The 23893-nt window shown below is 45.3% G+C and overlaps 1 protein-coding gene across 1 annotated transcript in view; it reads right to left on the reverse strand.

Moving 5' to 3' along the window:
* Nucleotides 1–23893, reverse strand: part of NTN3 (netrin 3) — a 114626-nt gene that overhangs the window by 42520 nt on the left and 48213 nt on the right. Inside the window, exon 3 of the mRNA XM_080981976.1 lies at nucleotides 12758–12946. Coding sequence (XP_080838102.1) covers nucleotides 12758–12946 — 189 coding nt within the window. The remainder of the gene's footprint in view (nucleotides 1–12757; nucleotides 12947–23893) is intronic.

The following is a 23893-nucleotide window of genomic DNA, read 5'->3' on the forward strand; positions in this document are numbered from 1 at the left end:
TAAGCAGTATGGTAAAATATGCTCAACTCTTTCAATGCTGTATCGACAGAAGCAGACCTGTTGGTTGTATGGAATTCCTTTCAGTAAAGCCGGTGGTCTAATAGGATATGAGTCTCAAATCCCAAAAGGCTGCCCCTCCTTCCTCTTGAGGGATCTCCATTGAGGCTCCTCTGAACCTCCCAAACCTTCTTGCTGGAACAATGCAGGCTTCTGTGCAGCAAGACTAACAGCACCACCTGCGTGCTGTGTTTACAGATTCCAATCACTTCTTCATCTTCAGGTCTCCATTGAGGCTTCCACAAAATAGCGAGCAGCACCCTTGCCAGCACCCAGGAGCTCATGGAGAGCAATGCTGGAGATCCACAGAGAAAAGAGCTAAACAGGGCAGGGGGCACCAACATCTTTCTCTGGCTCTGTAGGCAGGTGACAAGCGGTCTCCCAGGGCTTCAGGACTGGCTTATCCTGGTAGAGAAAGAGTGGCAGCCGAAACACTACTGTCCCACCTTGGTTTGTGGTTTGGCCATCCATCACAGTCGTATCACCTCTTAATTGAGATGCTTCGTAACTTCCTAATGCTCTGCATTTACATTCTGGGAAGATCTCAAAGGAAGGACTTGCCTCGACAGACACCTGGCTGCTGCTTCAGCGATAGAGATTAGAGAGTTCGAAACCAGAATATATTTTCATCTGAGGAAGGGAGGGTGGGGGGAGCATCTCTCAGTGCTCTCCTTGCAAAGGAAAGAAGACTGAACGGCTGCCAGAGCTGGGCTGGGGGAGTGAGTGGGTGGGTGGGAATGCGCCCAGTCTCCTTCCCTTTGACTATATTCCTGCACAGACAGCCCTGAAGTCTCCCTGACTGGATTCCTTGACACCGCCACCCCTCCCCACAAACAGCAGCTTGCGTGTGCGTGTGTGGCATAGGATAAAGAGGATCTCTCTTAGGAAGACTCCTAAATCCCGAGCAAAGAACATAAGCTAAGAGACAAGAGCTTCTGTTTCCACTGCGCCTGGCTACAGTGGTGCCAAAAAGATGGGGGGTGGGAAGGTAAATAACTGATTCAGAAAACGGCTGGGACCAGAATGTATCTGACTAACCCACATCCAGGAAGAACGCATGAAGAGCTCTGCTGGATAAAGCCCATGAGATATCCAGGCCAGCATCCCATATCTAGTCACTGTAGCCACTGATAGCCTTATCCTCAAGGAATTTGTCCAATCCTCTTTCCCCTCCCCCTATTTTTATTGTTTTATTGTGCTACAAATCACCAAAAAAGTGAAGCAAACCAAATCACCCTACCCCCTTTCCAGTAGATGAGATTAAAGATTATTGTGAAGTCAGCACTACCAGAATAACACAATTCCAGTCACTTAGTCAAATGAATGAACTAGCCATAAAGGAGTAAAGGCGGTTCTGCTGCATCCTCTTTAGCCGTATATATAATAAAAGGTATACTAATCCACTGCAAATGTGCCCTTTCATTTCAAACTTTTCAGAAACTTAAGTCAATTTGTTAGTCAATTTTTCTACCAAAGCTAATTGCCACACTTTCTTCATTACCTGCTTTGGAAGTGAATTCCATGGTTTAACTACGCGCTGCATGAGGCAATCATAGATGGCCTAAGCCAGGTAGGGGACCTGGGGCCTTCTATATGTTGTTGGACTCCAACTCCCATTATCACCGACCGTTGGCTGTTCATTGGCTGGGGCTGATGGGTGCTGGAGTCCAGCAACATCTGGAGGGCCACAGGCTTTAAACTGGACTTTAAGCAATATCTCTACATGTCGTTAACTTGCTCAATAATAAAAATACTGGAGCACAATCGTCTCCAGACATTTTGAAGACCAGGGGGGGAAAATCATGTAAGGCAGTATATGAGAACCTCTCTAGCCTCCTGGTAAAAAGTACAGTTAAAAAGAAGACATAGGTCTGTCTCCACCTCATCCCTGTTGCACAGGCAGCTTCTATCATTTGCCGGGACATTGTTATATCCGCCTTCTAAAAGCTTAGAAGGCAAAATGTTAAACCGTGCCAAGGGAAAAAACTGCCTATATTTGAGAACAGATAGCCAACATAGATAAGACATCCCATTGCTGGAGTTGAAATGTGGCAGACTCAATAACCGGGGGGAGATGCTTGATAATAACTTTGGCCTGCTCCCAAATTATCAATAGCAGATAAGAAAGAGATAGCTCGTTTGAACTAATTACCCGGTTGTCTCTCCAGAACCTCAGGCAGACTTGGAACCACCAAGTCAGACACCCAGGAAGCCTGGGAGCTGAAGTACTAGGGTCTTGATCTGCCAGAAGGCAGAGGACCAGTCTCTGTTTGAAGGGCTGTCTGGGTCAAATCTGGTTTAAAGATAAAGAATTCTAAGAAGTGAGAGCTGCAGGTATCTTGAAGCTGCCCGTCCATCATGAGTACCTGGACAGCTGACTGAGCAGGCAGACACAGGTGCCTCATCACAGTCATCTTCTCCAATATGGTAGAATGCATTGTATTTCTGTTCAATGATAGCAATGATTTCTACACATATAAATCAGCACATGTACATTTTATGCAAATCTACACTCGCCTTTGTCCTGTTTTGGGGGGAGGCAGGGTTAACATGTCAGTGGCCATCCTAACCAGGAACCACTACTCTGACTTCTGTGTCTCTCAAGTTGACACTTTGCTACCTGCAACCCAATTTCATTCCCTCCCCACTTCCAGGGATCAGGCTGAAATTAGAAGTACCTAATCCGAACACAAGACAGAAGACAAAAGGCAGAAGTGCCTGGCGTGCTCTCGTCCATGGGGTCACGAAGAGTCGGACATGACTAAACGACTAAACAACAACAATCCGCACACAACAACACACAAACTGGGATGCAGCTATCTTTTAAAAAATGGACACTTTTCTGAATTTTGCATAGAAAAATGTGCATATTAGAGGAAGGTGTATAGAAGAATATGTACATTAGAGGAATGCAAATATTAGTGCAAGCAACAGACAAAAATGCATTACATTAGGGGAAGTTTGGCAAAATTTCATTAAGCAATGAGGGCAAACGTACACTAAAACTATGGTTAGTTTTCACTAGTACACCCAAAAATTCAAACAGACGCGGAAATGGAGTCAACTGGGAAAGTGAGAATTTGAGTGAAACCGAAATTGACTGATTTATCCATCCATAGCCACTATTTACCTGCAGGTAAACCAAGTACATAAAAGCAGCTGTGGTTGGCATCCATTAAGACTGGTGGGGTGAAAGGCAGGGAGCCCAACAGTAGGTGGAGCCAGAGACAAAGGCAGGCAAAGACCACTAGTTCTACTTTTCTCCACATTGTGAAGTTGTACAAGGGCAACACTGAGACGGGGAAGGAGACTGATAGGCAGTGTCACCCCCTAGACTTGTTGCAAGGAGGCAGGCAGGCAGGGACTGGCTGAGGCCAGTGGGGCAATACATGAGAGCATAAGAAAAGCCTGTTGGATCAGGCCAATGGCCCACCTAGTCCAGAATCCTGTTCTTGCAGTGGCCAACCAGGTACCTGTGGGAAACCTGCAAGCACACTCACGATCACTCCTCCATCCTGTGGCTCCCAGAAGCATTACTGCTTCCAACCATGAAGGCAGAGCATAGCCATCGCGGTAGCCTTATGATCCATGAATTTGTCCAATCCTCTTTTAAAGCCATCCAAGTTGGTGGCTCTCGCTGTCTCCTTTGGGTGTGAGTTCCATAGTATAACTAGGTGCTGCAGTGCCCCATTTGCTGTAATAGGACCAGCCTCCAGTACACAAAAGCAGGGGAGGGAAGGGGTTGGTGAATGAAGGGTTTATAGTGGGAAGCTACTACTTTATTTATACCCCGCCCATCTGGCTGGGTTTCCCCAGCCACTGTGGGCGGCTTACAGCATATCTAAAAACATAATAAAAACATCAAACATTAAAAACTTCCCAATACAGGACTGCCTTCAGATGTCTTCTAAAAGTTGTGTAGTTCTTTATCTCCTTGACACCTGAAGGGAGGGCGTTCCACAGGGAGGGTGCCACGACTGAAAAGGCCTTCTGCCTGGTTCCCTGTAACTTCATTTCTTGCAGTGAGGGAACCAGCAGAAGACCCTTGGAGGAGGACCTCAGTGTCCAGCTTGAGCGACGGTGGTGGAGATGCTCCTTCAGATATACTGGGCCGAGGTCATTTAGGGCTTTAAAGGTCAGCACCAACACTTTGAATTGTGCTCGGAAATGTACTAGGAGCCAAGGTCATTTTGGACCAGTGTTATATGGTCCCAGCAGCCACTCCCAGTCACCAGTCTAGCTGCTGCATTCTGGATTAACTGTAGTTTTCCTTCAAAGGTCGATCCACATAGAGCACATTGCATTAGTCCAAGTGGGAGACAACTAGAGCATGCACCACTCTGGCAAGACAGTCCATGGGCAGGTCTCAGCCTGCGTACCAGGTGGTGCTAGTTGACAGCTGCCCTGGACATGAAATTGACCTGCGCCTCCATGGACAGCTGTGAGTCCAAAATGACTCCTAGTCTGCGCACCTGGTCCTTCAGGGGCACAGTGACCCCGTTTGGGACCAGGGACTCCCTCACAACAACCCACCTGCTGTCCCCCAAAGACAGTACTTCTGTCTTGTCAGGATTCAGACTCAATCTGTCAGCCACCGTTCATCCACCAACCACTTCCAGACACTCACACAGGACCTTCACTGCCCTTACTGGTTCTGATTTGAAAGGAAAGGTAGAGCTGGGTATCATCCCCATATTGCTGAACACTTAGCCCAAACCCCCTGATGGTCTCTCCCAGCGGCTTCATGTAGATGGTAAAAAGCATGGGGGAGAGGACGGAGCCTCTGAAAGGTGGGGGGGGGGGGAGAGAAAGTGCAAGCAGAGGAAGGGAAAGAGCGAAGGGGAAATTTCACAGCCGCCGTGGTTCCAGGCTTCCAGCAACTCCCTTCCCAGCCCCACAGAGGAAATGACTCAGGGTTTTTTCGAGAAACCGCAAGCTGACAAGTTCACCGCCTGCCCTGCCCCTTTTGTGCTGGGTTGCAAGATTCAGGGCACATGTCTCCCACCCAGCTGCTCTCCAGGAAACACGGCGGGTCGAAGGAAGGGGGATCAGCACAGCAGGCTGGGCTTTGCAATGGCTGGGGTGCCTGCGGATGGTAGGAAGATGCCCGGCGTAGCTGCCCGGCTGAGATTAGACAATCTCAACAATGAAGAAAGTGGGAATGAAAAACTAGGTTGAAAGCACAATGGCTATGGCAGCATTGCCCAAGCAGTCAGGAAAAGTGAAGTAGTCGGGGAGGGGGCGAAAAATCCTCTTTGCAACTAGATAGCTATGCATCTCTCTCTCTCCTAAGTAGAATGGGTCCAAAGGGGTGGGTGGGGGAGAGGAAGTAGGAATGGGCAATTCTGTGAGTTCCACTTTCTCTCAGTTTCTCATTCTCCCAATCTTAAATTCAATTCCTCACATCAGTTAGTGAGTCTCAGGGGTTTTTTTTAGTCCTCATGAAAATTCATCAGCATTTCCGTGCAAATCTCTCTGAACATACACATTTTGTACTCAGTTTTGCCCAATATACTCATATTTGCAGAGTACCTTCCCCTAACAGTGCATTTTTGTATGTTATGTTCATGAATATATGCATAATTACGCACCTAGCACATGGATTTTTGTACACATTACTTGGCTGAAGAACTGCATTGCAAAATTTGAAGAAGGGTGAATCTCAAAGGGTGTCTTTGTTTCGGTTCGCAAATTGTTTTGGAGAATGCAAATGAAGAGGGCTCAGTTTTAAATGAGAACCAAATTGAATTCGTGACCAAAGACTACCCCCTTTCTCTTCATCTTCACTTACTTCCTCCAGGTTTGTTCCAAGAATTCTCAGCAGGGAGAGGTAAACCTGGGTTTCTTTTCTTATGAGTTCTCTGAAATCTCAGGAAGATCTGTTTCACCCCAAATTAACTAATTAATTAATTAATTAATTAATGCTAATTTATTAATTTATACAGTGCTTGTTTGCCAAAATGGCTTCTCAGTAGTTTACCTAATTAAAATAACCAATAAAAAAATCCATTTGGGCATTAAAATATCTTCAATCAAAATATAAAATAAAAAAGACAATTTAAAAGCATGAGAATTAAAATGGTCAAGAAACACTGACAACACTGATGGGGCCTCTCATATTTCATCAGGGAGGCCATTCCACAACATTGGCACCACCAGTGGAAAAACGTGAATCCTTGTTACCATAAGTTGAAAGGCTGTGGCAAAACCGAATGGTTTTCCAAATGAAGAAAGGACACATTTCCATGGTAGAGCACATGCCTTTGTTACAAAAGGTCCCAGCTTTAGCCACCACCTCCAGGTAGGGCTGAGAATGACATCTGCTTGAACCCTCCTGCAGTTGGGATCAGACACTGGATTCACCTGGCAGGCCATAGCCAAAACTCTCTCCCACCTGTCCCAGGCGGGTCAAGTGCATGATGTCAGTTGAATCAACTTCAAAGGAATTATCAGGAGCTCACTCTGAGCCAGGGCTTGAACTGAAGGCGGAGTGCAAGCAGGGGTGGTGTGTCCCATTTCATCTCAATCTGCCCTGCCCCTACTGCCTGCGCCATCTCCACCAGCATTGGAGAAGTGGTGCCAGCATCAGCACTGATTTTCTGGGTGAGAGTACCCCGATTTCTAGTGATAGCTCACCAAAATTGCGCAAGGTCTCTCCTGGGATTTCAGGGAGATCTTGCTAGAAATTGGCACAATCTTGCCTGAAATCGGTGCCGGCTTCTCTGCTGGCGCTAGAGGTGATGGGGCAGGTGGGGTGCCACATCAAAAAAGTTTGCAAACTGACACAGAAATGCAGAGAACCAAGACTAGAAAAAGGAGAATCTGGAATCAGCAGATTTGACCATCTGTACTCAAGCAGCTCATGCGTTGGACTGCCATATTCCACCCTTCCCTGTGGCAATTTCCTGCTGGAGACTCACCCACCCTGCTTTTCATAACCCATCACCCAACCCGTCCCAGGCAGCTCCTGGAATGTCAGAACCTGCTTGTTTCCAACGCAGCTGCCATGGCGAGGCTACAAAAAGCACGCGGTCACTCGGGGGAAAGAGTGTGAACTCTTCAGGCTACGGGAGACAGGACGGTGTAGAAGCGAGGCGCACATGAATGGGACGCCTTGCCAACTCAGCTGCTTGGGTGATTAAAAATGATTAGCTCCCTATTTCCTAATGACCTGGCTGGGAGGCTTGGCTCGCTCGCCTGGCTGTGCCAGACCCCTGCTACACACCGTCTGCCAGCTCTGCCTTCAGCTTTATGAGGCGCTTGTTAAAACTGTGAAGTTTCTCCTCGCTGCATCATCCACGTTCCATCTAAACCCCGAGGGCAGGTTGGGATTTTTCTAGGTAATGCAATCAGGCAGAGAGGGAAAGGGGTTTCCACTGCAGCCAGCGCAAGGCACTTCTTCAAAGAGAAAGTGTGCGGCTCCTTTTGGCCCAGGGTGCGTCTCAGCTACAGACTGTTATGACCTGCCAGAGAATTTCTTCCAGGTGCAAAACATCCATAAACTAAAATATATTCGGTTACTGCAAAAATAACGCCGCCGCACCACCCACCCCAATCCTACAAAATCCGACTAAGGGTCAATGCTTATACACTAAGAGCATTTAAAAACAACGGCCTATGACTGAAATGCTCTTTTGCATACAGCCGTGCTTTGAATGTTGAAAATTCACGTTTTGACTTGGGAGACGAGAGAAAATGTAGAGTGCGAGATTGAAAATGCAAACGGAAAACGTGAGCATCAGCCATCATTGCCCCTTCCCTAGGCATGCTGAGAGCAAAAAGAACCCACCTCTAACTGTTCACTTGCTTCACTGCTGTTCCCCCCATTTATTTATTTTTAAAAATGCTTTATTCATAAGGAGCTTTTTGTGGACTGCAATAGGTTGAGGAGGGACAAATTAATACACATACCTTGCAGCCATCATCCTGATGAAAACTGGCCACTCCCTCCAGGGCATTAACTGGCATTAATGGAAGTGTCCTTCTGGATGCAAATAGCAGCTTCAGGGAGGAATGGTTTCTGGGGGCAGGGGGAGAAGTAAGGCTTATTTCCCACCCGCTGGAGGTTTGATGCTAGTCAGGGTACTTCCAGCAATGTGAGAGAGCTGGTTCATATGCAGAGCAGAGCTTATGGGTAGTGGCCCTCCAGATGTTGGGCACCACTTTGGCCATTCATAGTAAACACAAACACTGAAAGAGAGACATGGACCCTCCACTAATAAGCTGTGGAAGCTCAGCTACCTCATTGTGACAGTGAAGAGAGGAAACTTTCTCGCCGGAAACACTCTTGGCTCATATAAGGACTTTTGGGTTGGAGAACACGCGCCCCAAGTCTGCTTCCTGGTCCAGCTGCACATGGCCCGGCTCTGACAGCAGTGGTGTGGGTTGGAAAATTGTTGTCAGAACTATTGCACTCTTTTTCCATGGAATCCCCCCCCCCTATTTTTAGAAATGTGACGCTCATAGAATTAATTAGTAACATAATGAACGAACACAAGACAAGTCAAGTTGGTCATCTGGGATGGGTGCAATGCCAGTCAAATCTCTGAATCAAAATTGTAATTATTGGCAAGGGGAGTGAGGAGGTTAACCATCTTCAGCTTTTATGTTGTCTAAGTTTGAATAATGCTAACGGAGTGCAGGCTATTGATATGGTATTGCAAGTATTTTAATAAAGAAAAATATATTTCTGTGTAAAGTTTTGAACTTGTTTTAATAGGTATGCACAGCATTTCACTATATGGCTGGAATCCTAACATACTTCCTAAGGAGCAAGTCCCATTGAAAAAGTAAATATCCACAGGATTGCACCAATAGAGTGCTTTACTGAATTTCCTCCCTCACCCCACCCTGCCCCTAAATTAAATATTTCACTTCCCTTTCTTATTGGTGCTGGGAAACTTTTGATATTTTTAAAGAGGACATAATATTAGCTTTTCAGTTTATTAAATATTATTTAATTATATTGCTATACCACCCATTAACACAATCCTCTGGCAGTTTATAAAGTCATTAAAAATACAAAACAATATATAATAAAAAATGAAAACAATTGAAAAAGCTATAAACAGTGCAAATTGACACATAAAAGGCAGCGCAACCACAACAGCATATAATCAATGTAAAAGCAGAGTAATAACAGCAAGGGGAAAATAAATTGGTGCGAGAGTTTTAAAATGCCAAATTCCTATTGTAAATTAGAAGGCCTGGAAGTATACAAAGATCTTCGCCTCACCCCCTAAAAGTCCATAGAGTGGGCACCAGGCCAGCATCTCTGTTTGCATTCCACAAATAGGGAGCCAGCACCAGAAAGTCCCCGTCTTCACCACACAGGTGCCCAGTGGGACTGGTAGGGTCAAATAATTATAGTGTTGACCCCATCCTCCTCCTTCCTACTGAATTCTAGGCCAATACTGAGACTAAGGAGAAGGAAGTTGAGACAGCCTATGCCACTCCCTGGACTGGTTGAGAAAGAAAGCAGGCAAGTGGGGGCTGGCAGAGGCAAGAATGAGGCCGGTGGGGCAGTGCCTCATTTATTCCAATGGGCCAGCCTCCACTGTATTTACCAATCCCCATGGACCAGTTGAGTTTTCAAATCCATTTTCAAAGGAACCTCATGCATAACCCAAGCAATAATGCTACCAAGTGCTTGCTAGATCGTGCTTAACTGTTGCATGGTGAGGTTGTATTTCGTAGATCAACCTATCGGCTGAGCCTGATAAAACATCATCTGAGCCACCAAGGCCACCTGAGCCTCAAACCAATCATGATAGAAGATTCCAAACTGTTAGCCTGCTGGTTTTGGGAGAATGCAAGCTCCTTTCAGAGCAAGCTGAACATCACCTAACTGGGCAGATGAACCATCCACTAATAATACCTGTCTTGCTTGGACTGAGTCTCAGTTTATTGGCCCTCATCCAGTACTTTACTGTGCCAAGGGCCTCACCTGAGTGAGATGAAAGGGAGATGTAGATCTGGCTGTCATCTGTGTATTGGCGACACCTTAGGCTACACCTCTGAAGAACCTCTCCCAGTGGTTTCATGTAGATATTCAATAGTGTGGGAGCCAAAACAAAGTTCTGAGGAACCCTGTACAGTGGTACCTCAGTTTAAGAACAGTCCAGTTTAAGAACGATTTGGCAAAACCAGAAATAGTGTCTTGGTTTGAGAACTTTACCTCAGTCTAAGAATGGAATACAAACAGTGGAAGGGCACCGGCGGCGTGAGGCCTCATTAGGGAAAGTGTGCCTCGGTTTAAGAATGGTTTTGGTTTAAGAACGGACTTCCGGAATGGATTAAGTTCATAAACTGAGGTACTACTGTAGTGTAAATTGCAAGGGACAGAGAAACATTCCCCAGCATCACCTTCTGGAGTCATCCATCCAAGTACAGACAGAAGCTAGCGCAATGCAGGACACCCACCTGCCATGCTAGGCACAAGGAGGGAATGGCTGATTGTTTCAAAAGGCCACTGGGATGTCAAAGAGGAGCAATGGGGCTGCAGTCCCCAATCTCTCTTTCAGCAGGGGTTGACTGTGGCAATTTCTGTTCCAAAACCAGGTCTAAAGCCAGAATGAGAGTCCAATAAACATGTTCAATCACATCTCAATGCATTTAGGGCAACAGAAAAGAGTACTCCTCTTTATCACATTGCAATAATACGATAACTTCAGATGAAGGGAAGATGATGATGATGATAATAATAATAATAATAATAATAATAATAATAATATGTGGACAGCCTAGTATAAACCCACCACCAATGCACTATTATTGTGCCAACTGCATGTTGCAGAATACACCTGCCAGTCCAGAAGGTTCCTGAGTGCAAAACCATCCTTGAGAGCCAGTGTAGTGTAGTGGTTAGAGTGAGAAACTAGAACCTGGGACACCAGGGTTGAAATCCCCACTCAGTCATGAATTTCACTGAGTGACCATGGTCTGCCACTGCCTCTCAGCCCAGCCTACCTCACAGGGCTGTTGTGGGCATTAATTGAGGAGGAAGGGAACCATGTATACCACCTTAAGCTCCTTGGATGAAAAGATGGGCTATACAGTGGTACCTTGGGTTACATACGCTTCAGGTTACACACTCTGCTAACCCAGAAATAGTGCTTCAGGTTAAGAACTTTGCTTCAGGATAAGGAGAGAAATCGGGCTCTGGCAGCGCAGTGGCAGCAGGAGGCCCCATTAGCTAAAGTGGTGCTTCAGGTTAAGAACAGTTTCAGGTTAAGAACGGACCTCTGGAATGAATTAAGTACTTAACCCGAGGTACCACTGTACATGGAATAAATAAGTAAATAAAATAAACATCAAAGGAAGTCAGCTACCATGGTTCTGGATGCACCTTTCAGCTGTTCTAACAAGCGTTCCAGAAAGATATATATTTTGAAAGAGGATGCTGAGAAGTCTGAATGAAGAAAAGAAATGCTAATTGCGGTGGATACACATTAACCCAGGGATAAGCTATACTGTGGGTTAAAAGCTGATGATGCATGGAAGAAGCCTGCTTCTCATTTAAACCCAGACTCCAGATTAGTATAAATAAACCATGACGGGGGAAGGAATTATTCAGCGCTGACAGAGCCATGGTTTCTTGCCTGAGAGAAGCACCAAACTAGGAAGTGCGTCTCCTTCACCTTTGGCTAGGAACTCAAATGTCCATTCTGAAATTAATTAAACTTAATTAATTTTATTTTTTTATTAGGACTGTTTTATAAAATTGATGAATGTCAGAAAAATGTTGGAACAAAATTATTTGGCTTTAGCAAAAATGTTTAAAGAATTATGTAAGAATATTATGGTTATGAGAAATTGGTAAAAATAAGATCTAAATTTTAAGCTTTAAGGTTTTTTATAGTAAGATAAGATTAAAATAGATTAAGGTAATGTAATGACAGAATATTATGAAATATGGAAAGGATTTGCTGCGACAATTAACAACTAGGATACAAAAAAAAAGGGAGGAGGAGGAGGTCAAAGAAAGAAGGTAATGACAGTTAAGGATTTAAGAATGTTGGATTTGTTTTTAAATGTTTGTGGTATATTTTTGTCTCTTGATCGTGTTGTGCTATTTTTTGATTTTGATTTCTATTAATTTGTATTGTTTGATTGTGGTTTGTTTTTTCTTTGTTTTTTCTCTCTCTTTTTCTTTTTTGTTTTCTTTTGTAATTCTAAAATTTTCAATAAATATCATTAAAAAAAATGAAATTAATTAAACTGGATTGTAAAGCAGCGATTATCAGGTTTGGTTGAGGCACTCACTTGTTTGCACTGGGGTCACTACTTCACTCTTTGGGGTGCGTTTCTCAATGTAATTTGACCTTCACAACTATCATTAACAACGGTAGCTTTTTATTTCCCAGTAGGGCAAATTCCCCACCAACCTCAGTCTGATCCCAGCCAGCCCTCACATACCTGCCTTCTTACATCTGGCCCAGGGATGGACCAGTCAGTCAGATTCCTCCTCCTGAGCCTCAGTGTGGTCCTTGTAGAACTCAGGAGGGGAAGAGGACAAAACTAGGTGAGCTTACTTGGCCTGTCATTGTCCCTGGCACCACATGTCCTGTCTAGGCTCCCTGACTTCAGCCGTACCAGTCCTAATGGTTGCCAGCCATGACTAAGTAAACTGGCAAACTCCTAAGGGACTTAACCTTGACCTTTCTCACAGGGAAGGTTGGGAGATGTTCTTGTTCCTTACCTTTGCAGGCTTTTCTGTCAGTGATGGATTTGCTCATGTCTCGGTAGAAGCCCTCCTTGCAGTAATGGCAGTGTCGCCCAGCAGTGTTGTGGCGACAATTCAGGCAGACGCCCCCACTCTTCCGTCCTGAGAGTTTGTAGAGCTCCATGTTGAAACGGCAGCGGCGGGCATGAAGATTGCAGTTGCAGGCTGTGAAAAGAAGAGATGAGGCAGGTCAAAGGAAGATCTGAAAGACCCACTCACTCTCCTCTTCTCTGTCATACAAGTCAACTCCTCAATTTGCTGTTTATGTCCCAACTGAGCAAATTATGGCTTCTGTGGCCCACCATTTGTCTCCAGTCCAATCTTGGCATCCCAATGAAGGCCATGGTTCCCAATAAGGCAGTGTGGTACAGTGGTTCAGGTGCTGGAACAGGACCTGGGTGACCAGGGTTCAAATCCCCACTTAGTCATGAAGCTCACCAGGCAACTTTGAGCCAGTCATATTCTTGCAGCCTAACCTAACTCACAGGGTTGTTGTGAGGATAAAATGGGGAAGAGAGCAATGTATGCCACATTAAGCTCATTGAAGGAAACGTTGGATATACACGTAATAATAAATAAATAAATCTACCATTTGTAGTAACCATGGTTTGCTCTATTTTGACATCACAGTAAACTATGGTTATCGCCAACCAGAAAATGATGGAGGGAACTACAGAGTGTGAGAGGAAGGGAAGAAAGGAGTGCAGAACTCCAAGGCACAAGTGCCTGATGTCTTAATGCATCGTTGGGATGGGGCATCTGAACCGAGTCTTTATGTTAAAAAGAAAAAAAAAACCATAAATTTATTACATTGATTAAAACTATCCTTATTCTAACCCATCCCAGGCCACCAAAAATTCACTGATAGAAAACACTCAGGGTTGTACCTAACTAAGTTCTAATCAGATGACATTCGCTGAAATTCATGGGTCCAAGTTAGTTATATCCATTGATTTCAATGGGTCTACTCTGAGTAGGATCAACATCGGAAACAACTTTTAGAAGGGGAAAAGCTCCTCTCTTATACACTTCCTCTACACCGGCCTTCATTTTATACACCTCTATCTTCACCCATCCCTCTCCCCATCCCAAAAAATAAAATGGGGAGAAAATGGTCACTCCACTCATCTTGGCTCCTGCATCTCCCCCATGCAATACCTGTTCCATCCAACGCCCCTGCCCAGTGCCTGTGAGAAGACCACCCACCTTGAACTGGGCCGGGGGGCGGCAGGGACATTCTCTCTGCTACTCACTGCCAGAGCTATTAAGGAGCACGAATTGTACCAGCTGTGACCAGGTTATGAAATTGGGGGGGGGGGGTGCAGTGCGGGAAGAGAGTCAGCAGTAGCAGCAGCAACAACAGAAAAAGCTGCTAAACTCATTTTGCTCCTTCTCCCTCCTTCTGCACCCCTGGTCCCTCTCCCCATTAACCACAGAAACCAAAGTTGGGAGGGGGGTGGACAGGATTCTTGTGTGCAAACTTTCTTCTTCTTCTTCTTTTAAAGGGAAAACATACTGCCAGCTCCTGTTCAACATAATCACAAAAAGATAATGGGAACAAGGTTCCCCCTGGCTATACCCCGCCGCCGTCCGCTGCCCTTGCGGCCCCTGCCCTTATTCCTCCCTTCCCCGAACGAGTCCTGGCCAGGGTGAGAGTTTTTCCAGGCATGCTGTGAAATTCATTAATGTGTCAGCCCAAGATTTAACTGCTGGGCCTGCTTATCATTTGCATGAAATTTCCTCTCGGCTAACTCACTGCCCCCCCTCCACCCGGCATCCTGGCGTGCTTTGCAGACCTCGCTGTTTCTCTTTGTAACAGAAGAAAGTGGGGAGGGCCGGGGGATGGGGAACCCCTTGAAGATCAAACAGCTCCAAAGCACATGGGGGGAGACTCCGGGAGCTCAAATAGCTTCACGCTGGCTAAGAGCAGCGTTCCCCGTATCCCTTCCCAAGAGCCTTTGCTCCATCCTAACTACAGAGCAAGATTTGCCAGGACAATAACAATAAACATATTTTCATAGTGCACCCACCTGCCTGTATATATATAAAAACACCTCTGTAAAACCCATGGGGCAAATCAGAAAGAACATAACAATAAATTCTCTTAAATGTCAGGATCCAATTGGTGCACAAGGGGATTCAATCCTGAGTTGGCAGCAGCAACCAGAATCTTCAGGTTGTGGCCAGGGCTTGCCAACACTCTGCTCCTGGTGATGCCTGCCCTGGGTCACGCTTTTCAGGGACTCCACTGAGAACCGGGTCATGCTGAAGCCACCATTTAAATTCCCCATGTGACTCCTCTGGGGCATTGTGGGAAACTGATTGAGGCCGCCATTTTCCTTTCCCAAAATGCCTCAGAATTGCAAGGAATTAGAAGGGCAGCTCCAGCAGCTCCTAAATTAGACCAAGCCAAAGTTATGGGGCCGAGTGTGAAGGAGAGGATGCAAAACAGGGTCCCCTAGAGTTGACCCTGATCTCAAACCATTAAGGTATATTGCAGCCACTAACATGTGTCCAAAAAGGAGGACAAAGCAACACATTGCCCATCTACAGGGAGTACAACCTGGACAACAGAGTGAGCAGGCACATACTGTAGGCCACCTTCTTCCACTATGGTAAGCTGAATTGCATTTCTATTTAACTTACAGAAAGCAGGTTGTGTCCCGTGTTATTCCTACTCAGGGTAGACCAACTGAAATTAATGGGCATGACTAGCACAGGTCTATTAATTTTAAGGGGTTTACTCTGAGAAGGGCTTAGTTGGTTACAACTCAGTAGTTCTCAGTTTGCAACTCTAAACTTCGATTAGCATGTGCAAATTTTATGCAAATCTCTGTCTTATTTCGTCCTGTTTTCCTTTTGGCGATGCATTTTTGGGCGATGTGTAAGTGGCCACTTTACCTCTGGCTTGGGAGAGGCTCCATGCCTACCTTTTAATGGGCCTGGATTTAAATAGGGAGAGCTTGATTGGGAAGAGATAACAGTGTCATTCACAGATACTTGGCTTATTTCAGATTTTTAATGTGGACTCACCTAATCAGACTTCCCAAGACGATACATGAACTGAAATGCAACTACCCTCTGAAATTTGTACTTCTCTGAATTTTGCACTGCTATTCTCCACCCGCAAAATGTGTACAAACCACACATATTAGGGGAAGGTGTGCATAAGAATGTACATATTCATTAAAATAACATACAAGCATGCATTGTATTAGGTGAAAATTGCTTGCAGAAATGAACTTTAGGAAAATTGCATTCTAAAACGTGTATATTAGGAAAAATGTGCACTAAAAAGCTGGTGAATTTTCATGAGAACGGAAAAAAATAGCAAACTGATGCAGAAATGTGGCTAACAGAACTTAAGGCTGGGGAAATGAGAAGCTGACAGAAACCGAAATAGACAGATGTGTCCATTCCCACTGGCACTTCTGGCTCACCACTGATTTATTGCTGGGCATACTCCATTCTCTCCCTCCCCTACTTTATCTTCACAAGAACCCTGTGAAGTAGGTTAGGCTGAGAGGCACTGACTGGCTCACGGTCAGAGAGCTTCATGGCTCATTGGGGATTTGAACCCTGGTCTCCCAGGTCCAAGTCTGACTCCCTAACCACTACACCACACTGGCTCCACTGATGGCTTGCTTCTTGCCTGGGGAGTGGCAGCTGACACATCCCTCCTCCTGACCTGAAGTTCCCATGTACAGGACGTTCCGCATTCTGCTCCCTTTGTTAGGGAAGCCCTCAAGGACTATTCATCAGAGGTGAAGAGGTGAGATGGGAAGGAAGCATGGGTAAATAATTGTCCAGGCTTGTCTCATTGCCTCTGACTTCATCAGTAACAGTTTAGCTTAGCAAGGCCAGAGGCCAAAGAGAGGCTTAAAACTACTCACAGCAGCACCTAAGCAACAGGAGACCATTGCAGTTGCACCAACACTGGAAGGTGCTGCCTCATAACAGGTAAGGCCATTTGTCCATATAGTTCCGTATTCTCTACTCTGATTGACGAAAACTCTCCAGGGTCACAGACAGAGGTCTTCCAGTCATCCCCTATAACCTGATCCTTTTAACTGGAGAGACAAGGCATTCAACTGGGGGTCATCTGCATGCAAGAGAGGTACCCTGACACCACTGAGCCATGGTTCTTTCTGTACTTAGCTTCCTCCCAGACCAAAGAAGTATCTAGCCTGAGATTCTGTTCCCCCAAAGTCCCTATGAAGAGACCACATTGCAATCACATAAACCTTTGCAGAAACAAGGTATTTCTACGTCGTAAAGTAAGTAATTCTTAAACTTTGGAGCCACTATTGACAAGTCCCTGCACCTCCTAGACTTATCATCTGTTAGAAACGAAAGACAACCATTTTACGAGGACAGTCCTCTGCTTGGAGGTGTCCACTACATGAATTGTTGTCCAAGTCCAGTTTAAAGATAAATAGTTGGAGGGACCTTGAAGTCACCTATCAACAGGGAGCAGCACCAGGACAGCAAACTAGGCAGCCACACACAGGTCCCCTCATCAAAGTCCTCCTTACTAAATTTGCACGTACCCATAAAAGAGAATAACTTTTAGGCAAGCTTCCATCCTCTTGTTCAGTGATGCAGTCCCTCCTTTTTTTACATGTTGATGGCTACTCTTTGAACAGATGGAACCATGTAAATGAGGGTGAATATGGAAGCAACTGGACTGTGCTAGAACCCACAACATTTATATATTAATATACTAACCTATATTAACACCCAGGATGTGGCCATCTACTGAATCAGACCATTGGTCCATCTAGCTCAGGATTGTCTAGGAAGTGGGTCTCCATGGTGTCAGATGGGCATTTGTTCTCAGCCTTAGCTGCAGGTGCTGGGGACTGGACCTGGAGCCATCTGTGTACAACTCAGACACTCTACTGCTCATCTAAGGCCTCCCCGCTCCATGTTAACGATCACGGATCAGATAAAGTAAACGAGTGCATCTGATTCTTGAAGACAGATTATACAGATCTGCCTGGAACGGAAATAAAGCCAGAAATAAAGATATCCAATTTACTTTCTGGATCCACTCCGTCTGGACAGCTACAAGTATTTAGAGCTAACTAGAGCTCCCGCTGTTTCGGTTTGCACTGGCAACCTTTGCATGTAACCTGTGCAGGAGATATTTTCCATTTTGGCTGCTACTCTCTCCCAGAGGGGAAAGAAACTGTTCCAGAAAATTACTTAAGCTTCTGCATATGGCCTACTCCGCTCACCCCCTCGTTTTCAGACAACGACAGTAGCCAGGGACGGAATCCTGAGTCCCTCAACGGAACCACAGTACTATCAGTGGAAGTTGCAGAGGCCAGTTCTCATGAATGGTTATCAATGGGAGTCTTACTCAAGCATTCCTCAGGCCTTAATTGAATATGCAAGAAGGGGAGAGAATGCATGAGGGTGCAAGCTCCATCCCCATCCCTAGTGACCTCTGTGTGTTTAAGGGAGACTGTCTAAGGCAGGGAATCCTCCTTTACTTGTGGAGGTTCCGGGTTCCAAAATGTGTGGGAGCCCCATAAGTACAGGCAGTGGTGGCAGACACCCACTGGAACTAGCAGGGATAATGGTGGGTTTCCATGTAGATGTGGGTTGGCTGAGGGCAGACTGAGGTTGGTGGAGTAAAGCAACCATTAGCCCTAAATGGAAACAGAAGTGGAAATTGCCAATGTTCCCTTATTGGTCCGATGTCTAGAAGAGAAATCAATCCACCGAATGGCAATTGGTATTTGCTGTTATTGTTGTTGTTGTTTTTCAGTCCGTAAATAATAAGTGATTGTTAAACTTCTAGTTTAAATTGTGTTTGCATTTAAATGAATGACATGGGAATAATTAAAACAATAATTATGCTAAATTTGTAACTTATGTAAATAATTCTGAAATTATGTTAACAGCAGACAGTGAGAGATTAATACTGTGGTATTTGGCAGAAACTGCACTGTAGTGGAACAGAAACAATCCCAATTGTGCCAAAGAGACAGATATGAATGGAAACGGCTGCTTTCGGACATTCCTTACCCCACCCACTTGTGTGTCCTGAATAAGATGAAGGTGATGAGTTGAAAATGGCCTGATTGTAATCTAGGGAGGTGAAACTAGGAAGGAGTGGGAAAGAGGAGTCTTTCTTGAGATGTACATGTTCATTACTGCTGCTTGTATAAGAAGAGAGAGGGGTATGTGTAAAAATCAAGTCTAGTCTACAAAGGCAAAAATTGCACATATTGCTCTGCTCACTTTTGCCTCTGGCTCCTCCCACCAGAATGTGGCCCTCAGGAAGTTGCCCAGAAGGGAATGTGGCCCTCAAACTGGAAAAGGTGCTACAACCCCTGGACTGGATGGACCTTTAGTTTAATCCAGCAGAGATGTTTCCATGCATCATATTGGTCGTTAACCACTGTGTTGTTCTCTCAACAATTGCTATCATTAAACAGTAGATTCCCCCCTTCCCCACTTTTAAATCCATGAATTTTGATGGGGAAAAAATAAGATTTTAGTCCACATCATGCATGTGGCCGCACTGGCCGTTAAAAGGTTGCCACTGCTAAACAACATACACAATTGATAACACCTGGGGAGCAACACTGTGGCAGCTAGCAGTGTCGAAGCCAAAGTATTTAAGATATCTAGTAAATGCCAAACAATGTGGGAGGCATTGTTCAAACGAAGCACAAAGCAGCCAGATTTTGCCATCAGTGAAGTCAAAGGCTTTTTGTTCAGCTGTCTGTTTTTTGAAAGATCACTCCCAAGGTTGGGGTAAAGCCAGTAGCAGAAAAATAACTTTCCTGCTCTAGCATGTGGATAGATATTAATACCACTAGGAAATTTTTGGAAATCGAGGCCTAATGAGACCCTGGAGAGAATGCAATGTACACACGTATCCTTTCAAGAATTCAGCTGGTGCATAGAAGATGGATGGTTTTGCAAAGACCAGCTACAATTACAAATGATACGGGCAAAAAACCTTAACAAATAAAAATGAAGGACAGAATTAGGTTGACCATGTCTCCTCCTTTACAGACCACAGTTCTCTGTTTCAAAGGTGGAAAACCTGCAGGCAGCAGATGGTGCTGATCTTTGAGCATCCCTGACTATTGGTGGTACAGGTGGGAGTTGATGGGAGTCATAAGCAAGCAACATCTGTGCTTGAATGGCTGCCCGGTCCAAGTGTGGTTTAAATATAAAGATCCATAAGAAGGGAGAGCAGGAGAGGACCTTGTTGCACCCAGAGAGCAGCTCGATCAAGGCACACAGGCACCTGGGTCCTGCTCTCTCCCTCACTTATGCTGAGGTGCATTATCTTCTAGTTTAAATGTTAGTCATTATTTCTGAAGATGCATCATTTGCCTCTGGCCCTACCATAGGAGCCAACGCCTAGGGGCTGAGGGGTCTTCAGCCACCCCGATAAAATATTTGAGGGGGCCAAGCCCCCCAAAAGTTGATAGGCATTGCCATTCAAATGGTGTGTGTGCACTGCATCATGTGATAAGATTATGTGGGGTGTGACTTACCTGCCCCCTCAAATACTTTATTCAAGTTGGCATCCCTGGGCCCTGCCCACCACTGGCATGTGTGACCCTCATGAACTTTTCCCAGTAGGGAGTATGGCCCTTGTGTCTGAAAAAGGTCCCCCGTACCTGCTCTAGACCCCCAGACCCGACTGTCAGCATCCAAGAGCAAATTAAATCCCAAGGCAGATTGCAGAAGAAAACAAGCAGCCTACGCGGTAGGGTTGGCATGTCTCTCTCAGATCCTTTCCTCAACATGACTGCGCTTGATCTTCCACCACGAAGCATGTCGTTTGCATATTCTTCCCTTTCCCTCCCAAGTTGAGGGGAGGAAGAGCAGCTAAAAACTTGTGCTGCAACCACGAGCCAGTTTTTGTTACAGCTCAATCTCTCCCTGTCTCATGTTAATCACTAATTAAAGGCCTGAATGGTCCCTGCTGTTTGAGGGTATTAATAAGAATTTAATTGCATAGTTTCAGGCTAATTATATAGGAGCTCGCTTCCTTCCTCACACAAGGGCAGCCAATTTCTCTCCCCCCTCACCTCACCCCGCCTTTCAAAAATCACATGACCAATTAAACAATCACAGGTTCAATTAATTTGTAAATAATGGGCCAATTACATAACGCTGCAATTCTCCGCTCCGTTTCTAAAGGCCACCGACGTCCGCCACCCTCCTCCCGCAGGAATCCGTAACCTGCCGTCTTCCTCCAAGCATTACCGAGCATTAAGCACACTTACTGTCTCCGAACTGGCTGGGAGCAATTAGTCAATGGAACAGTCTCCATGAAATTCTAGAGCAGACCTCAATGCCAAAGCCACAACAGATCGGAGCTACACCCCATGCCTTCCCTGGAGAAGTGCCTGGCTGCAATGCCTGCAGGGCAGGGTTGCTACTTCCGCCGTGTAGGAGGGCAATCCAGGTCCTCAAAATGCCACCACTCCCTCAACCACCCAAAACCATCTTAATGAAACCATTCAGTAATAAGCAGGTTGGGAGCTGCACACCATGTTTAGCTTGGCCCCTTTACCAGGGGCTGCCTTGATCGCACCAGAGAGAGCAGTCATTTCAGGGGTGGCGTCAAAGTGAGGAGAGGCCACATTCACACCATGCATTTAAAAGTGCCATGATAATATTCTGAAAGGGCATGGCTTCCCCTGGAGAATTCTGGGAGCTGTGGTTCACTGAGGGTGCTGAAAGTTGTTAAGAAACCCTCCTATTCCTCCTACAAAGCTACCTTTCTCAGGATGCTTTAACAGTTAACTCCTTTTCCCAAGGAATTCTGGGACCTGCAGCTCTCTCAGGGAAATAGGAGCTCTCTAACAGCTCTCAGCACCCTGAACAAACAACAGGATTGGCAAGCTGTTCTGTTTGCTTGGTTTTTGTTTGAAAGGGACAAAGGTGGCGCTGTGGGTTAAACCACAGAGCCTAGTACTTGCTGATTGGCGGTTTGAATCCCTGCGACGGGGTGAGCTCCCATTGCTCGGTCCCTGCTCCTGCCAACCTAGCAGTTCGAAAGCACGTCAAAGTGCAATTAGATAAATAGGTACCGCTCTGGCGGGAAGGTAAACGGCGTTTCTGTGCGCTGCTCTGGTTTGCCAGAAGCGGCTTAGTCATGCTGGCCACATGACCTGGAAGATGTACGCCGGCTCCCTTGGCCAATAAAGCGAGATGAGCGCCACAACCCCAGAGTTGGCCATGACTGGACCTAATGGTCAGGGGTCATAGAATCATAGAATCATAGAGTTGGAAGAGACCACAAGGGCCATCGAGTCCAACCCCCTGCCAAGCAGGAAACACCATCAGAGCACTCCTGACATATGGTTGTCAGGCCTCTGCTTAAAGACCTCCAAAGAAGGAGACTCCACCACACTCCTTGGCAGCAAATTCCACTGTCGTACAGCTCTTACTGTCAGGAAGTTCTGACAGGGTTCCTTTACCTTTACCTATCAAGGATGTAGACACAGATGCAAAGCATGGAACCGTGGTTGGAATGGGAGGGAAATGTTGCGTGCCTCCCCATGCCCATGGTTTTCTATAAAGGAGACACTCATAAGAACATTAAGTCCAGGGTCTAAAATAATCTAGTTGCATCACTGGATGGTCCATTTACCAATGCAGTATCCTGTTTCTTTTGGGCTCAATCAGATGCCTCCAGGACCCCAAAAGAAACACCCCTCATTTATTCATTGCCCCCAGCTGATGGTAGTCAGAGTAGCGCAGCCTCTGACCAAAGGAACATAGGAAGCTGCCTTATACTAGATCAGACCATTGCTCCATCTGGCTCAGTATTTTCTATACCGACTGGCAGTTGCTGTCTAGGATGTCAACATGGTTCTCTCCCAGGCCTACCGGAAGGTGCTGGGGACCTTCTGCATGCAAGACACTGAACGTGAAGGTTGCAATTAACTGCTCACCTTTAATTCCATACACACACTATGACTATGAGCAGGGCATCAGTGGCATGGAACATGGGGCACAAGTTGCTGTTTCTGACATTTTTTATACTGTAAACCATCTTGCAGTCTTTGGATGAAGGATGGTATATAGATTTAATACATGACAATGACGACGATGATGATGGTGATGAAGATGATGATGATTCAGGAGTCCTGTCCAGTTTCACACTTGACCACTCTAAAAACTGGGCTAAAGAAACCAACACTTTTACCCAGTATAAGGAAGCTTTGTATGTCCGTATGATTCTCCACAAAGCAAGTGGATGAGCAACTAAATTAACAGACCTGCCAAACTGAAAGTGAGGGAGATTTAGGTTCCGTCCCTGACATGAATGTTTTCACTGTTTGGTCAACCTGTTCCTAAGGTACGGCCAAGAAAATTGCAATGTTTAACATTTGTATTTTGATGATATTTCTAGATAACTGCTAGGCACAAAACAGGCTTCATCTTGCCTTATGTCAATGTTGATTAATAGATTAAATCTTTATGACTTTATTCTGTAAACTTTGAGCTACGCATTTCCAGCAACCTTTGCTTGCAAAACAATACATGTGAGCTATCTAGCAGCTCAGATTTAACAATGGCTGCCATAATCATCTGCAAAGTATTCTCAGATCTTGTCAAGCACTCTGGTTAAGCACTTCTGGCTCTGCAAACCTTAGGCTGTTTTGGTCCAGAAGCATCAGCATGAAAAGAGCGATGTTGCAAAGTGCTTTGCTTTGATTCAGCAAGCTCAGCACCCCAAATAGTTTAACTGCCAATTTAGAAATATTAATGAATTAAAATAAAGTTGAGGGATCAGATATCAAAGCGGGAGGCAGATCATACCTAAATATAGGTGTCTGACTAGAGTGAACAGTCCTGACTTAGTAAATTCATTCTAAATTATTTTTAACTCTCTAGCACAGCCCAAGTTGCATTCTGAAACTATGGGTGAGATTGGGCTGTGTGTTTGTGTGTAAAAATTTCTCTGGCTAGCACTGTGCTGTATCCCATTCCTTCTGAATTCTAAGTGGAAAGACTCCTAAAATTAATTTTTAAAGCAGATCATGAAAAATTTGCCACAGCTTCATTTGCATTTTTTTTAAAGAAATCATTTCTTGTATTACATTTGTTACTTGTGTTGTT

Source organism: Podarcis pityusensis, assembly GCF_964106645.2.
Source record: "Podarcis pityusensis genome assembly, chromosome: 14".
NCBI lineage: Eukaryota > Metazoa > Chordata > Lepidosauria > Squamata > Lacertidae > Podarcis > Podarcis pityusensis.